At 43.8% G+C, this 18,326-nt stretch overlaps 1 protein-coding gene across 3 annotated transcripts in view; it reads left to right on the top strand.

The window, feature by feature from the left end:
• The first annotated feature begins 6,833 nt into the window (after positions 1 to 6,833).
• The window catches only part of LOC137675816 (transducin-like enhancer protein 1), a 78,167-nt gene continuing 66,674 nt past the window's right edge, over positions 6,834 to 18,326 (top strand). For all 3 annotated transcript variants that reach the window (XM_068422041.1, XM_068422040.1, XM_068422038.1), the window contains exons 1-4: positions 6,834 to 7,190; positions 7,873 to 7,973; positions 9,622 to 9,685; positions 9,779 to 9,823. In XM_068422041.1, coding sequence (XP_068278142.1) covers positions 7,167 to 7,190; positions 7,873 to 7,973; positions 9,622 to 9,685; positions 9,779 to 9,823 — 234 coding nt within the window. In that variant the 5' untranslated portion in view covers positions 6,834 to 7,166. The remainder of the gene's footprint in view (positions 7,191 to 7,872; positions 7,974 to 9,621; positions 9,686 to 9,778; positions 9,824 to 18,326) is intronic.

Here is an 18,326-nt window from a genome sequence, read left to right as displayed (position 1 = left end):
AGAAGTTTTTCCTCATATTTATGTGGAACCTCCTGTGTTCCAGTGTTCAGTCACCCTCACTGTAAAGAAGTTTTTCCTCATATTTATGTGGAACCTCCTGTGTTCCAGCTTGCACCCATTGCCCGTTGTCCTGTCAATGGATGTCACTGAGAAGAGCCTGGCTCCATCCTCATGACACTTGCCCTTTCCATATTTATAAACATTAATGAGGTCACCCCTCAGTCTCCTCTTCTCTAAGCTAAAGAGACCCAGCTCCCTCAGCCTCTCCTCATAAGCGAGATGTTCCACTCCCTTAATCATCTTCGCGGCTCTGCGCTGGACTCTCTCTAGCAGTTCTCTGTCTTAGGATCTTTGGTGATCTGTAGACTCTTTCTAAGATGTTATTGACAGCTTAGGAAAAAAAAATCTACTATTTGTGTCAAAAGACAATATATAGTGAAACAAAACAGGCTGGAAAAGTTTAATGAGTTTGCAAGTCAAGGAAAAATAGTGTACCACGACTAGTCCACTTAAATGAAACGCTTAACTGTACTTCTGTGACAGCCTTCCCTTTTAGGTAACTCCCCAAATAAAGGGGATAAACCCCAGTCTTCTACACTTGCATAGCCTCACTGGCAAAAACACATGTGTTTTGCATATGTACATCACACATAACCTACACATTCTGTATGCATGGCCCTGACCTGGTGAAGTCTGACACAAAGAGAGATCCTTTTTCATACAAGTATTGTCATTGACTTCAAAGGGACTACTTCCACGAGTAAACTTAGTCATGTGTGTGACAACAGGATCAGGGAGCTGCCAGGAGCATGTGTCCCCATTTACTGTACAAAACAAACACACATTGCTTCCTTCGCTGTCATCTCCTGTGGTGGAGACCTCATTTTGCAACAGACTGAAGTGTGATACACTGGCAGGTGGTCTTTATTAGAAAGGTCATTGACATTGTCAAGCATCTTTTGAAAGGTGACATTGCACCTAGAAGGTTATCAGGCCAGAGCCATGAAGTCTAAAGCAACTTCTCTGACAATATTGTAAACAGGTAATATCTCTGACCCCTTTTCAGACTTAACAAAACACAGGAGATTAAAGTTTTGCGCCTCTTTCACCCCTCTGCCATCCATGTATACACTTCCCCAAAGCTTTGTCTTGAAGTACCCTGCAGAAGTAGTGAAGTTGTGAAAGAGCTACTTTAATTATAAGTACCGCAGTAATGAATTCAAGTACACTCATTTATCATAAATAGCTTCCCCATCTGTCTCTAAAGTATGCTCAAAAATGCTGTGTATTTGATAACATAAATGTTGAAAATTTAACACATTTCAGTTTTAAACGCTGCATTTTGCTTAGCATTTTATAGGACTGTACAACTGCTTTTTGACTGAAAGAGCAGATTGGGGTTTGTGTGGGGTGTGTGTGTGTGTGTGAGTGTGCACGCACGCGTGTGTGCATGTGTGGTCTTTTCCTAATTTATTTGCACTTCAACCCATTGGGATCAAGCTGCAATCCCTGTAGGCGAAAGAAGATTAGGGAAAGCAACTGACTGTTTTTTCCCAGACACAGAAGGGAAAGCGACTTCTCAAGTACCACAAGTTTTTCTGGCCACTGTACAAATTGTTCCTGAGTATGGAGAGATTCCAAAAGACCTAATTAGCAACTCGTTGCAAGCATTTCTTTGCATTAGCTAATGATCCGGCTACACTTGTAAGCAAACAGTAGCAACATATCTAATCAATGCAGAAAAAACAACAGAATGCCTATTAAACATCTGGATGTAATTTTCTAGTTAGACTTAGAACAAAATGAAAACATATGCAGGTTTCTTTGATCTGTGCCTCAATAAAGAAATTGTCGATAAAAAAACACACTGGCCAGTCAATGTGTCATTTTCATAAAGCCTGGTCATTTCTCTTCAGATGTTTGCAGTTTAATTTTTTTGGTTTCCTGCAATCTCTAGTTTTACCATATTGTGTGAAACCACAAGGGATTCTTTGGATCTGATTTTATTTGAGGTTTTACTGCTGCACGATCTGCTACTGACTTTTTTGTTAAATTCAACTCAGGGAATTTTTAACAGTGAAAGAATGGGGGAAGGGAATACAGACACAATGGTAAAATGACCTAGTGCAACTTTTTGAACATTTTTGCCTACAAGGAAAGCTACTAATTAAAAAGAAATCAAATTACAAAGAGGATATGCAATGGCTATTAGCCAAAAGATATCGAATAATTAGAAATGTAATTGCTTTACCCTGCTCACACCATTTGCACTTCATAAATAAAGAAATATTTTTAAAGTGATATTGTTTTGCATGCCCTCATAATAATTATTATTCTTGAAGCTGTATAGGTAATCACTACTATACCACATGAACTGTATGACTCAGATAGTTTTTTTCTCTATTCCACCTGTGCCATCCTGCCATGAAAAAAAAACCCCACGAAAACAGATCAACCCCCTTCCCCCATGCACATATACATAATTTTTAAATGTACTCTCTGTTTCTCTTTCAGTTGAAAATCAATGATCTCTCAATCTAAAACTTTGAAAGCATAAAATCCATTGAATTCTATAATTGCTTCCTCCACTGGTTTGCTCTCACTACATAGGTTGTAGAACACTGGGATAAATCACAAATTTGCTAAATTGTTTCCCGCCCACCTGCAGCAAACTCCTACTGATTAACATCATCAACATTTTTATTATATGTGCCAGTTTGTGGGAAGTTAAAAAATATTGCTTGCAAATAGTACTGTTAACAGTAAAGAAAAAAATATAAACAGTACGGTAAACAGAACCTCATACAACACGTCATTTCCCTAAAGAACAGATGCTACATCTGAAACCCTTTCAGTATATTCAAACTACATTTTGGACCCAATGCTGCTTTTTTCAGCTCAAAGCTCCAACCGCTTCCAGTGTGAGTTTTCAGTATACAGTCAACGCAGCATTAGGCCCTTTGCCATACGAGGTAGGAACACTACATTAAAATGCTTAACAGTGAAAAACAATTGATTTCAAACAGCAGAGTTAAATGCATGATTAAACAGAATGGTTTGGGGGGGTTAATATTGAAGGCATTCTTTTTATTGTATTTTTAAATCATGAGACAAAGGTTTAAACACATTTTTAATCCAGTTTGAGAATAGAGTATGTACAATATTGTGGCATAAAAATGTGGTATAAAATACTACCTTGAGTTGAATACAGCTCTTTACAACACAGCCATATTTTGGCCTGTCTTTCAGTGGTGTAAATAGTGAGTATTGACATGGAACGAGGTTGTTCAGTTTTCTGGGATTAATCCAGATTTATACCCATCTAACAAAAAGGAAATTTTTGTGCTTTAATCAGACAGTGATGATACACTATAAATTAGTCAAATATCAGATCATGTTGGTTATTGTTCATACTATGTAATGTCAGTGGCACTCATTTGAAAAAAAAAGAATAAAAATCACATTTGTTTCTACTACTGCTTCTATAGCTCTTGTATCTCAGTTACAATGGAGAAGATTCAAAGTGCCCTTAAGTGTTTGATTCCAGAATTTAAGTAGGTTAAAAGCACTTATTAAAAAAAAATCAGGAAAATAGAGCTTTTCTGTTTCTGTTAAAACATGCCTCGGACATTTTAGTGATGACAAATAAAGGTTACAAGACACTTCAACTTTCATGTAGGCAATAAATTAAAAAAAAAGCTTTTGTTTATGTCCCAAAACATAGTGTTGTTTTAATGTCATATCTGTTAATATCTCATTAACAACTTGTGCCAGCAGGTTAAGCAAAGTACAAGTAAAGTTAGGTAAGTGTTACGTTATTAGAGGCTCCATAGGTACTAGGTAGAAACACGAAGCATGTAATAATAGCTTGCATTTTTATGGCATCTTTCATCCGAAGATCTAAGTACTTCATAAGCATTAATTAATTAAGCTTTCTAATGCCATGAACAGAGCACTGAGGTGGCTTGTCCAAGACTACAAGGGAAGAGCTGGGAATAGAATGCAAGATTTGCAGCTTTACTTACGTACGCGGAACACCAGAAAAGTTTACATTCCCATCCTGGGAACCACAATATATCAAAGGTCACTATCAAGGGTATTTTGCCTCAAGTCTTTAAAACATTAAAAGTCCCCACATTTATTTATGTATTCACAAAGATGTATGCACGTATATATTATATAAATATGAACACACACATACATATGTATAGGTACAGACTCTATTACATGCACACACATACATGCACAGAGACAACCATGCATCTGTTTTCAGTGCCAAAACTCTGTAGTCCCGGAATGAAGTACAAACTTCACTGCAGAAGACTGAGGGAGTTTCATTTTCTCTTCCTTTGGTCATTTCTAGGTAAAACTGGGAATAATGTAGCACAGAAATTAGCACTCTGAATGAGTAAAGCTGTACCTTGATATTGCAACATATCAAACTTCGTATCAAATTTAAAACATACACTGCTCTTTCTTTAGAATACAAGATAAACTGTAATACAATTCTTAGTAAGTGTATCGAGTAAACATTAATAGGGAATTGCAAGAAAATGCAAACTATAAAATTATGCTTACTGTGTTTAATTATGTGATACAACATTTTAAGGCCCCTTTTTAGGTAGTATACGGGTGTACTAACAGCATATGTCTTACGGCATTGTTTTAAGCCCAAAGGTACCAGTATTTCACACTTTATCATGTAATTCTGCTATGAATAAGATGGTTGTTAATAGAGGGTAATGTTTTTAAGTTTACTTCCCCCCGCAAGCTGTGTCACCATTTGTCATCTCAGTAGTCACACACACAGTCTGTGGAATTTGTTTGACCCTCACCTACCTCAAGTGGGCTCATAAACCATTACAACAGCAACGTTCTTGGCAGCTTTCCTGTAGCATCCCCTTATAAAAAAAAAGCCAATTTTACCCAAAGGACATCTTCCGTCTGATCAGAGGATCACTCTAACGAACACTTCAGTTGGTGTATTTGAGTGATGCAAACAAGTGTGAGGTTTTATCCATCTTTATGGTATTTTCTGTATAGCTGAGAGCACTGTCAGCCCGTGCTATAGCACGCACCGGTATCATTATACAAATAAGACCAGGAAATGTGCTGTATTTGCCTGCCGGAGTTACAAAGCAGATTCTCGGGACAGGGAAGTTTAGCCTCTTCCCTGAGCGCTCTGGGACCGACTCCGTATGGGCACGGGCCTGAGTGCGGGGCACGGGCCTGAGTGCGGGGCCCGCTCCTTCACACGGCCGCAGCCGCCGGTTGCAAGAGATGGCGGATGCAGACCTGGGTACCTTGAACACCCGTCGCCATAATGCCCACAAAGCACAGAGACGCTCCCCCACCGGCGGGTAAGCCGCCCCTCTCCATGGCGCCCCTGTGAAAAGAAGCCTCCCGCGGGCTGAAGGCGCACAGCCGCTCCCGCACCGCACCGCACCGCCGCGGATCGCCCGCCCCGGCGGCGGACACACGCAGGCGCCTCGCGCCTGACCCGCCGGCAGCCCCGCCCCGCCCCGCCCCTCCACGTCCGCCCGCCCGCCCGCAAGCCCCACGTTACTTTGATTGACAGCTCAGCCCCTCCACTCTCCTTCCCGTCGACCTTCCCCTCCTCCTCCCCTCTGCTCCGCGAGCTCCGCGCCCTCCTATTGGCCAGCTCGCAGCGCTCCTGCCGCTCCGCCAGAAACGGTTCCCAGCGAAAGGCTGAGAGGCGGCGGGACTCGGGCTCTCGCCATTGGTCGGCGGGACCGGGGCGCATCACGGCCCCACGTTGGTGTCGGGGACGGCGATTGGGCGGCGGCGTCCCCCCCTGCGGGCGGTGGCATGGGCGGGGCCGGGCGGCTGGTTAGCTGGCGGAGTGTGAAACCGAGTGCTAATGTAAGCGGGGCGGGCGAGCGCGGTGTGTCCTGCTCGGCCAGGGTCCCGCTCCGTCCCGCCGAGCCGGCCGGGTTCCCCCCTTCTCCTTGGCCGGCGCGGAGGGGAAGGGGCAAGGGGGCCGGTGGCGCTTCCGGCCGCTCGGGTCCGGATTTTCCAGCCGGGGAGAACTTTATCGCGGGTCGTCGAGGAGCGGTGGGGCAGCGAGGAGGAGGGGAGGAGGATGATGATGATGCTGCTGCTGCTGCCGCTGCTGCCGCGATGTGCTGCGCTCGCGGGGCTCTGATGAGACTCGCCGCTCCCCGATACGCGCCCGCCCGGAGGAGACTGCTGCGGTGCCGTTGCACGAAGGAGCTTCCCGTCTGATTTAGCCCCGACACGGACGCTTTTATCCTTTTTTTTTTTTTTTTTTTTTCTCCGCCCCCGACGGGGCGGGCGGCTTGGCCAGTCGGGCCAGCGGGCATTTTGAGGGGTTTTATTTTTCTTTTGTCCTAGGGACCTCTCTGCAACTAACGGAAGCGTCTCTGCTGCCTGTGTGGTTCCCCCTTCTCTGCCCTCCTGCGTTTCGTGCATGTGCTACTGGAGCTGCTCCGATCGGGGCCGGCTGTGCGGAGCCCACCCCCGCCCCCTTCCTCCTCCTCTCTCCTTCCTCCCTTGTTCATCGCTCCATGTCTTGCCGATGACCTGGCCCCTGCGCCGACGCCCGGGAGCAGCGCGGGCCTCCCTGGAGACTTTCTTTCGTCCCTCAGGCTTGCGACGATCCCGCCGCTGACACCGCGTCCCGCTTCCTCCGGCTGGATTTTCCCCTCAGGGCAAGAGGCAGAAGTGCGGAGAGGAGTCGCCTCCGCCCGGGCTTTCCGGCCTTACAATTGCATCGGCAGCTTGCGAGCCCGAGAGGGGGATTATTCAATCTCGCGGCGGCGCGGCCCCTGCCCCCCGCGCCGTCAGGTCCTGTTCCGTCCCGCCGCGCTCAGGCGCCGTGGGCGCCGCCCGCCGGCCGCAGCGCCGCCGAAGGAGCGCGGAGCGGTGGTGACCGTCCCGAACGCGGCCCGTCCGCGGCCCCGGCACCCCCAGCCCTCCCCGAAACAACTGCAACAAAGGACGCTGCGGCCGGAGGATGTCCCCGCGCCGGGGGCACTGAGCGGCGCCGCGCCCCGATCCTGCCCGCAGCGGCGGAGGGAAGGCGGCCGTCGGATCTCGCCGCTCCTGCCCCCTCGGCGACCCGGGTGTGAAGCCGGGGCAGAGCGGGGGGCTCGCTGCGAGGGAGCCCCGCCGCGGCCGGAGCCATGTTCCCCCAGAGTCGGCACCCCGTAAGTACGGCCCAGGCCGCCGCTCCGCGGGGGTGGGGACGCGGGGCAGGGGCTGGGCGGTCCGGGCGGTCCGGGCGGCGCCCCACTGCCGGCGCTGCTCCGCCGGGGCGCACCCCTGGCTCCCCCGCCCGGCTGGGGGGCGGCGGGCGTCCTCCCAAGTTTGTCCCCTCCCGGGAGAAGCAGCGCATCCTGCCTGCCGGCGCGGCCGGTAAGGAGACGCGCCCCCTCCCCTCCCCCGGCCCCTTTTGTTCTGTGGGCAACTTTGCCTTAGGAATGACAGCGGCGGTTGCCGCCGGGCCGGGCAGCATCCCCCTCCCCGCCTAGCGCGGCGACCGGGCCGGGGCCGGCCGTGCCCCCGCGGCGGGGGTCGGCGGGGAGGAGCCGGAACGCCCCTCTTTTGGGTAGACGGTGGCGGCAGGAGCGGGTGGGTCGGGGCCGGAGCGGCTTCCCGAGCGGAACTAGCCTTGCCCCCCGCAGATGAGGGACGGGAAGGTGGGTAGCAAGTGCGCAGCGCCCCGGGGCGGTGGCGGGCGGGGCGGGCCGGGCTCTCCCTCCTCGCCTCCTTCCGTGCTTCCCACCGGCCCGGCCGCGGCGGGCAGCACCGCCCCCCCCACTCGCCGCGGGGCGGCTGTGCTGTGTCTGAACGTGCCTCTCTCTCCCGTGCCGGCGGCCGCTGCGCCAGACCCCGCACCAGGCTGCGGGCCAGCCTTTCAAATTCACCATCCCGGAGTCTCTGGACCGCATCAAGGAGGAGTTCCAGTTCCTCCAGGCGCAGTACCACAGGTGAGCGCCCGCGGGCCGCCTCGGGCCGGGGGTCGATGCCCAGTCCCCGGCCGGGCGCGGGGGGCTGCACTGAACGGCCACGTCCAGGCGGTGGCGTGCGGCGTCGCCCCGCTGCGGGACCCGGCCTCCCCGGCACCGCCGGCCTCTCCCGGCCGGTGTGGTAAGGGGCGGTGTGGGGAGCCCCGGTCCCTAGCGGCGGCGGGGGGTGCCCGGAGGATGGGGCGCTCAGGGGGAGCCCTGCCCTGCACGGGTTCCTCCTGCCGAGGTGCTGCCCGGGCACCTGCCGAAGGGTGGTAATGTCGAAGCTGGAGCTGTTCGGCGCTGGGATGCATTTAAGGATCCCTAACAAATACTGGTTTTTTTTTTGTGGGCGGGATTTTTTTAAGTATATCGAGAGAAGGCCGGCGCTAATTATGTGGCACAGAGCGTTAAGGAGGTTAATTCTGTTTGCTTATGTGTGTGTGGTGTTGATGCAAAGATTAATAAAATGCCGAGGTGAGGTGCGTAAAGAGACAAGAAGGATTATTAAAGCCCGCAAGTACTGGAGTACTAACACAAAGTTGACATGAATGTGCTGAAGCCATGGCATGCATTTCTGATTGTTACGCTGTCCCTCGGACGTTCTTGTTGCGTTTGTGCTTGCTGTTGAGGTCCTTACAGAGATTTAGGGTATGGGTTCTTGGTACACAGGGCAATTGGCGTTAATGGCCGTTAATCTTCCTTAATTTTGTACTTATGTGCACCTGCAAGATCTCAGTAGGAATAAAAGCTTTGCAGGTTTCCCAGTTAGAAATCGCTTGGTTTTGATTAGACTTCCTCTTTCTTACCTATGTTACTGTAGTCTTAGTCTTATCTAGAATAGTTAACTTGTTTAAGTCGTTTATTACTTTAGAAATGCAGTGTAAAACTACAAGCACTCCATATCTCAGTTGTGAGAGTAAAATGCTGGCTTATACACTGTTCCTTGGGATGCTTACTAGTGTCATTTAAAAAAAAAAAAACCAACCTCTTTGCCAGAGAACAAAGGGAATGTTGAGCCATTTGCCCTCAGCAAAAGTAGTCAGGATAATACCGTTGTTAGTGATCAGACATGCAAGTGCCAAATGCAACTTATTTTCTTTTATGAAAACAAAAATAGAAAACAAACTTGCTAGTAAATGATAGTCAAAGTTACTGATTTTCAAGCTGTGGACAAGATAACATTAGCGAGAGTGTACTTAAGGTTAAGAATTATAGACATACTCAAGTTGTAATTGCAAACGTGAGAAGTGTTACCTGGCAGTAATTTACTAAATGTCATATACAAAGAAATACCTCTATTTTACTACTGAGAAGTACTTCAGAGAAATTCAGGTCCCGTTGTAGCTTGAAAGTTGTAGCACTTCATAGCAGCTCTTTGCCAAAGCATGAAGATTGGATATGTTTGGGTTCCGGAGACAGTTTGCGTCTCATACAGCACACATGAAATACGTTTTAAATTTCCTGTTCAGCCTTTGTATTTGAAGTATGAATTAAGTCTTTCTCTCTATATTTGCATGATAGTTTATGAAGTTTTTTAATTAGCTGCTTCTGTCAAAATACAGATGAAATGGGTAGATGTCAAACTAAATGACATAACAGTTACATAGAAGTGTGATCTGTTTTGTAGCCTTAAATTGGAATGTGAGAAACTGGCAAGTGAAAAGACAGAAATGCAGAGGCACTATGTGATGGTAAGTATATTTGGTTTTTCTTTATTTCAGTAAATACCTCCTAATACAATGTAAGCCTGCATAAGAAAATAATGTATGCTCCTTTATTTGCAGTATTATGAAATGTCGTATGGATTAAACATTGAAATGCACAAACAGGTAAGGCATTTTTCCTAAACCACAAAATCTAAAGTCTGTCTAGTACATTTACATGTAGGCATTCTGTTTGTGTTTGGATGACTGTATCATGTGTCTGAATCAATAGTCTGATTTGTAGCTGTGATTAGTAAACCTTTGCCTACCTGCTGTCAGATAAGGTATAGATTAGGTTGAGCAACTAGGCTTTCTTGGTATTGGTCCTGAAAGATGGTGGCAAAAATAGGAAAGGTCTTGTGTCTGTAGTTTCAGAAATATAATTCAGTGCTTTACGTGGTTTTATTTTGTTAGTGTTAGAGCCTTCAGTATGTAGAACTGGTCTTATGCATGTGTAGCATATGTAGTGGTAGTTGCTCAAATCCTTGCCATTTAAAGGTATGAAAAGATTAGTGACTTGGAAAGCTCTAGTTATGACTATGAGTTTGCAAGTTCCCATAAAATTCACACTTATGGCCACTATAATGGTGAATAAAAAGAGTAGTGAACTGGAACAAGACACTAAGGACCTCATAAGAGAAGAAAAGCTAAATGATTGCTCAGCCCAGAGGACCCTCAATTGAGTAGTCATTGTCTGCCAAATAAAGCATTAATGGCAGGGTGTAAGTATTCTGTAGATATGCTGACATTCACTTTTTCATCAAGATGCTGGTACAATAAGTCTTTCAGAAATCGATGGCCTCTTAAAAAAAATTATCATTAGATGAAGTTGCACAGTTGGACACATTTCAAAGTGCAACAATACAATTCTTTCTTGATGTGTATGTGCTATTTCGTCTGAAACTCTTGTTTCATAAATTAAAGAGCATGGCTGACCGGCTAGGGCACAGTGAAGAAATTGATTAGTTCAGGCTTCGGATCTTCAGTATACTCAAAAGACTTTCATTAAGCAAGTGAATCGCAGAGTTGAATTTTGCTTTTGTAACTCTGGACTCTTTGATTTTTTCTTTTTTTTGTTTTGTTTTGTTTTCCCCTAAAAATATTATATTTGATAAAGTGGTATTGTAATTCCATGATAACTTTGTCTGCAAAGCTGGGTAGGTATTCTCTTGGTTTTTAGATGTAGATTTATTTGAATCCAAAATGCTGGTAAAAGAAGAAATATTATGACAACCTCATTTTTTTAGAGTAATAAACCGAATAGGTAGACAGAACAACCAGAGTAGTATTTGACTTGGTTTGGTACTGCAGTTGCATTAGTTTTCTTGTGGCTTGTGTTTCAGAAGAATGACGGTTTTTCTGTGAAGTGATTTTTCCAGGCTTTGTGATTTGGAGGTTTCTTTCTTGGATTTTTTTTTTTTTTTCTTCTCCTGAATAACTTCTTGGCACATTGTAACCTGTGAGGAAGCCAACATCTGTGTAGGAGCCTCACTTGGTGCAAAATGGATGTTGTTTTCGGAAGATCTTTGAAGAGAAGGTGTGACTTCAGTAAATACAGCAGGAATTAACTTTGGATAAAATCAATTAAGCTCACAAGATTAAAGAGTGTTAGAACTGAGGTTTCCACTTTGACCTTAACATCTGTGTATTGCAAGGATTTAATGTTCTGTATGTATGGCAACTATAATTACATACCTAGTAGGCAGTGATACTTTGGAAGCTTTTAAGATTTATGACAGAGTATTATACCTGTGTTGGTTCTAGCTGAGGAGTGTAGAGCACACTCGCTCTGTGTACTCTGTTAGAAAAGAATAAGCTTTTGAAGGCATAAATACATTTCCCTGGATATGAGTCTCGGATACTATGCTTTTACATGTTAAGTAGTTTTAATTTCCGATAAAAGTAGCACCTTCATCTTAAAGACTCTTGATTTAGATGCCTGCAATGAGGATGCCAAATGGTGTTACAGCTCAGTACGTAGGTGGTCTTAGATTAGAGGAAACAAAAAAACCTACCAATGACATTCTTCTGAATTTCCACTGCTAAGTTCTGAGGAGGCTTTTGGCAGATAATAATCATAATTCTTATTAAAACTGGTGACGTCTAGCCCCAAGGGTGTAGCCAAGCTCAAATTGATGCTTTTTGCTGGCTGATCACCAGCCTGGCCTAAGTGCTCATTATGTTGTAGAGAGTGCCTTTGGAGCTCTCATTACGTTTGACAGGAATTCTCTCTAGGGGGAAACTGGGCATTAGCTAGACTCCTGAAAGGCTGAAATTATTCCTGCTTTATGGCTTATAACCAAATGCTAGCAAGGCATCATCAGGGGACACAAAAAATTGTCATTTCTGACAACATCTTTGTTACTGAAAAATGCAGTGATGGGGAAACTTTCTTCTGAACAAGCTTTAACGTTTTTAAGGCCTACCTCCTGGGTGGATGCTGCACTCACACTGTGTGGAGCCCTTCAGAGTGCTTGGGCTGCTGATAGAAAAGCAAAAAATTACGCTGCAGCAGTGTTTCTTTATGCAGCGTGGTGCGTGCATCACTGTTAAGGTGGAGTCAGTGCGATAAAATGAAGTAGCTGCAGTTTGCCTCCATGTGAAAGCATTGACTTCTTGTACTGATGCAGTTGCATCAACAGTTGCCTCTTCATTTAATTTGGTAATCTATTATAATTTGACTTAAAGTTAGTCAGGACTTGAATGTTGCTATAAACAGACTTAACTGAGGTGAACTTTCCATACAGAAACAGCTGTACTGCAGAGCTTTCCACTTGCATATGTTGCATTTGAGTCTAGAAATGGCCATGGTAAGCCTTCCCTCACAACTTTAGCTTTGGCACTTTGCAGTGTTTAATTGCATAACTGTGTGCTTAAATTGAGGTACTGCTGCTGGCTGAACGGTGGTCAAAAAATAATCTTTTTGGCATATTTGTGGCTGGTTTATGGGTTTGGGTTTTTTTCTGTTGTTGCCTTGTTTCTGTGTGGGGTTTTTTATTATTTTTTTTTTAAAGAATTTCAGATGTTTGTTCTTAAGAGGATGTTGCGTGTGGATTCTTGTACTGTTTTCAGAGAAACTATTTTAAGGTGAATAGTTACTAAGTTTTCCATACTTGAAACAGAAACAAGCACCTGAGGATTCATATAGGATAGATGCACTTGATTCAGTTATTGTTTCCATATGTGTCAAGAAGACAAAGTGAATAAGGATGTTTTGTGTGGTCTTAAGTTTCTCTTCAGTGTTATACTGTTCAAGTCAGATTTTCTCCAGTGACATCTGTGGCTGGCAAAGCAGATGCATCAACTGCTAGTGCCAAGAGGTAGCGTTGGTTGGGCGTTGAAAATCCCACTGTACTTAAAAGGTTGCTGCCCTTGGCTATTAGGGCAGTGACTCTTTATTTTCACCAGCCCTGTCTGTCATCTTATGTTGTCAGAAGATGTCTTCCTGTGCATTTAATGCCTAGATTGTTTAGGTGCAAGATTAGCTTTTGTTCAGTGACAGGCAGCCAAAGAAAGAAAAATTCATCACTGCTGAACCAGCTGACAGACTATATAAACTGCTACAGTATGTGGGTTTCTGCTATCCCAACGGTGACAGCTAGGTTTCCTTCTCTTTGGGTGGGTTATTGTGATCTCTGTGACCTGCCTGGAGGCAGACCTGTCATTCAGTACCTTGCATCTTGTAGAAAAGTACACAAACTCCCCAGCTGCATTGTGTTAACCAGTTGTACAACAGTTAAATGTCTGTTTTAGCCTGGACTGTTTTGTGGAATCATTTCTAATGCTGTATGGCAAAGTACAGAATTTTCTACTGACATCTCATTAGAACATCAGTCTTCAGGAGTGGGTTAAATAGAAGGGAATTAAAGAGCTTAGTTAGCACTCTACAGCTTCTGAGTAGGATGGCTGTGCTGTTGAAAGGGATTTAAAGATAAATTATTTTTTTTCTTTTTTCCTGCTTGGATTTTAATTATTGGAATGAAAAACTTCATGAATCCTTAAGGTTTTGGTGGTGTGCAGTGAGTGTTTCAAGAGCATTTTACGGTTGGCACTGCCACATAAGACATGCAAAACCTGTTTTTATTTAAAAGAGAAAATGGTAAGGTTGATTGGAACATCATGCTTTTCACTCAAAAAAATTGTACTTATTCTACAAGTACTGGGTTTCTAAATGAGTACAGTTTTATCATCAGTGCAGCCATTTCAACCACAACTAGAGTTGCCAGTTTGAACGGGGAGGAAAGAATGGAGTAATGACTTCAACTTTCTTGACTTTGAACCACATTCAAGCTCAAGGCCAGCATTGTTGTGAAGGAGTTATCTGGCAGATTCAAGGCACTGTGTGAAATAAGTCTCCATGTGGCTTTTAGATAACCATATTGTCAGATACCATCTATTATGTCAACTCCATATACAACTTAATCTGAAAGTATGTCTCAGTATAAACACTGTACATATGTTAAAAACTGCCTGATCATCTCACATTTTAGACTTGGTCTGCCAGATTTCAGGTTCCTCAAAGAACTGTGGAGGGAGAGAAGAAATGGGTTCCTGCCAGCTGCGTTGTTAAACTTCTCTTGCATTGCTGGAACTTATGTTGACAAATGTCTGTTGATATACTTTATGGATTGATTCAAGTGGGCAAAAAAAAAAAGTCCTGGTATTTTTTGGGGCAGGGAGAAGATTAAGAGCGAAGATGCTCTCTGAATGTGCAGTTCCCTTCTGCCACAACAGATTACGGGGAAAAAGCTTAACTCTTTCCCTCCTTCTGCTAGTTGTTATACCAAATCAAGCTGAGCATTGAATTACCCTTCCTCGCACGCTAGTCCAGTACTTAAGTGTTTGTAGCAAAGCAGTAAAATTGCGTTGTGTCTCCTGTGCAAAACGGAAGATAGGATCTTCTAGGTTTGATAGTAGGTCACCATTGGCATATAATAAAAGCCTTTAAAAACAATTTTAGGTTAACTGGCACTTATCAGAAGACTGCACAGTACTGATATTTTAAAAATGGTAACAGCTTTGAGTAGAACTAATGAGGTTATCTTTCTGTTTGAGGTAAGATTTAGGGATATCTAATGGCAATTATATCAAACACTACTTTTTTCGTCTTTTGCATCACACTTCTTAGCTGGACTCTGAATGTAGCTACTTGAGCAATAGTAGTTGCTCACATAGGTCCTTTCAGAAAGGGGAAAAACAACAGCTGACAGGGAGAATTCCTGATTTTTCAGCATGTATTTGTCAAAAGAGCTAGTTTAACAGATCAGTCCTTATGATTACTCATAGTCCATGGCTTTTAAAATACTTGCAAGTTGGTCCCATGTTCAACCTGAACTTGCAACCTGTGCTTTCGCAAGTATCAAAGTTCCATCTTAAGTATTTTGTGGAGATAATCTTATGTGACATTTCTGGGCAACACTTTCCAGTGTTTGACCCACCCTCATTGTGAATAACTTTTTCCTTCACTAGCTGGGACTTTGGCTTTCAGCACTGATGACCATTGCTTGCCTTTTGTTCTTCTGCTGTGTACCTCTAAGAAGAGTCTGACTTAGTCTTCTCCATGATCACCTGTTTGTCAGCAATCAGGTCTCCTCTCCCATTAATCTCACACTTCTTAAAACTAAACAAACAAAACTTCTTCCTGGTACGTTGTGTGCTCCGATTCGCAGTCATCTTACTGGTGTTACTTAGTGACTTGCTCCAGTTTGGCAACATCTTCCTTCTTGCCAAACAATAGGATGAGAAAGGCAAACAATTTAGTTTTAATCAGCCAGCTGGTTACAGTCATACTATTGCATCCTAGTATGTGATGTAGCCTTCATCAACGCAAGGGTGAGGGGCTGATGCATATTCAACTTGTCCTCCAGGACACGTGTGTCCTCTTCTGCAAAACTGCTTTCTAGTGTGTTTCCACCCTGGCTGTACTGTTGTGGGAAGGAGGTTGTTCCAGCTGTAGGACAAAAACCAGCCTTTGTTTGCGTTGAACCTGGTTTCCACTATCTTAATGGCCCCTCGTTCTCAGAATGGACAAGTAGTTGATACCTAGCTGCTTTTTCAATGCACTCAAAGTTTTAGACCTCTGTCATAATCCATCTGCGTTGACTCCTTTTCAGGTTGGGCAATCCCAGTCTATATAGCTGTGTGGCTTTCTTTGAATCATCTTCCCTGCTTTTCCCTTAATATTTTTCCTTTTCAACCAGCCTGTTGAAATGAGGGCACTAGGACTACGTGCAGTTCTCAGGGTGCAGGTGAACCAGAGATTTATATTATCACTTAGTTGTGTTTTTGGGATGTTTTCCTTTCCTCCCTCCTTTCCTCCCTCCTTTCCTCCCTCCTTTCCTCCCTCCTTTCCTCCCTCCTTTCCTCCCTCCTTTCCTCCCTCCTTTCCTCCCTCCTTTCCTCCCTCCTTTCCTCCCTCCTTTCCTCCCTCTCCGTTTTTTTATCTTCTCCTTCTCATCAGTAAAGTTCCCAATATCTGATTTATCTTTTGGCTACTGTGAAACGCTGAACTGCTGGAGTCACCTTTCACATTTGAGTTCTTGCTCATGAAGGATGATTGTAAGCTCAGGAGCCATCATTTTACATTGAGGCTAGGGATGGCTACTCCCAGTATGTGTAAATTTTGTTTACAAACAATTATTTTCATTACCCACTTAGACTTGTAAGGTCTCTTTGGAGTTCTTCAGCCATTGTTTTTATTTTGAATGAATTCTCTTATGGAGCAAGCTTTCTTACTCACTGCTTGCTGTCTTTTCCAGGCTGTGCTGCTGAACATATTCATAAAACAGACCGCAGTAAAGGCCCCTACGAAACTCCACTGGTGACCTATTTATGCCATAGTGCTGGAGATGATTGAAGAGTAGATTAGAGCTTGCTGAAATTGAGTTTATTCTTAAGTGAATTCTAATTTAAATCTGACTAGGTTTAAAAATCACTTTTTTTTCCTGAGGTTATCTCTTTTAAAAGAAGGCCTAGTGATGCACTTTCTTTGGTACTTAAAAAAACAGCCTACCCTGTTGCTGTGTGAAGATTCATATAAACAAAGGGAAAAGATGTTGAATTCTCTTGCTTGGAACCATAATCACAGTACCCTAAGTGAAACTGGAATAGGAAAAGGTTTAGAGCATTATTTAATAGGGTAGTAGTATTTCAAGTTTGTAAGTGTTGAGTATAATTTTAGTTGTTAGGAAGCCTAGTTGTTATAAAATATACTTTCTAATATGGGGAAAACAGTTCAGGAAATTATTCAGTTTGGTAGGTTTCACTGAACTTTTTATAATGATAATAGTATTCTGTGGCTAATGATAAATTGCACAGTATTTAAGAAGTAATCTCTATTGGGGATTGGCTGAGTTGCTCTCACCTTTTCTTTATGTACTTCAGGTGTGTGAACAAATTAGCACAGATAATTAAATTACAGATTAAAGTTCTTTGAGGGGGATGGGTAAGCTTTGTGTCAGGGCTTCTTATCTGGAAAAGTTTTGTACTTCTTAGGTGATCTGAAGAGCTAACTAGTCTTTTTGGCTATGTGATAACAAGACAGAAAACTGATGTTAATTTGTGTTTTGGTGTAGGGTTTTTTTCGTTGTTTTGGTTTTGTTTGTTTTGGTTTTTTTTTTTGTCCCCCTCCCCTAGCAGCATGTATGATCTTTTTTTCTGTTCAGTCTTTTTTTGTTCCTCTTGAAGCTTTTTGATGTTTGTGTAAACAGGTGGTCAAAGCAACTTACTTGTAAGGTGACCAGTCAGTGTATTGACAAGAGCAGACACAATAGAAAACTGCATTAGGAGGGAAGCTGTTGGGATTTGCAGTAAATATATTACAGAACACAAGTGAATTGCCAATACTGCTTGTTTAGCAGTTTGCAAGGGCAATGGTAGTATGGATTTTTGAATTAGAAGGGGAGGACTGTTCTTTCTCTGTGCTGGAACATCTAGTTGATGGCTGAGGATGAAATTGATTTAGAGAACAAAATGCTGCTGCCTCTATTTCTGCCATTTTAAAGGCTTCTATGGATTAGCAAGCAAAAACAAGAATAGCTTTCAGTTTTGGAGAAGGGGAGCAAGAATGGGTATGCTTGTTCAGCTGCATCTTGATGAGGTATTAAGTCTATGAGGAAACCTGCTTTTGTTTAGTCAAGAAAAGGAAAGGACGTCTGAAACTGGGTGGGTTTTATGATCTGTGGAAATCTGCCTATTTATGAAATTGTTATTAAGTGTTCTAAAACTTCCTAATTGCTGTGCTTTCTGCTTCATGGTATGATGATCTCAACTTTTTTAAATGTAGAAGTTTGGGTTAAATCACTGGGGGCAGTGAATGAAAACCCCACAATTTCTTGGGAAAAATAACTAATAGATCATTCTTTTGCAGTGTTGCCACAACAGTTTCCATTTACAGAAAAGTGTTTTGTTTTGTTTTTTTTTTTTTAAAAAAAGGCTGAAATGTTTATCACTGTTCTTCATGTTTGAGTTTGGGTTTAAGGTCATTCTGAATTTCTGTTTTTGTAACTGGTTATAAGGTTTCCAGCTGTTACTTTGCAGACAGCTAGCTGTCTGTGGCTTCAAGTGATGGACATAAATTGCCAGTTAAGCAAACACAAAATCTTTCATTAACAAGACCTATGAGAAGCTC

Source organism: Nyctibius grandis, chromosome Z (genome assembly GCF_013368605.1).
Source record: "Nyctibius grandis isolate bNycGra1 chromosome Z, bNycGra1.pri, whole genome shotgun sequence".
Classification (NCBI taxonomy): domain Eukaryota; kingdom Metazoa; phylum Chordata; class Aves; order Nyctibiiformes; family Nyctibiidae; genus Nyctibius; species Nyctibius grandis.
This window is presented reverse-complemented; position numbering and strand designations above follow the sequence as displayed.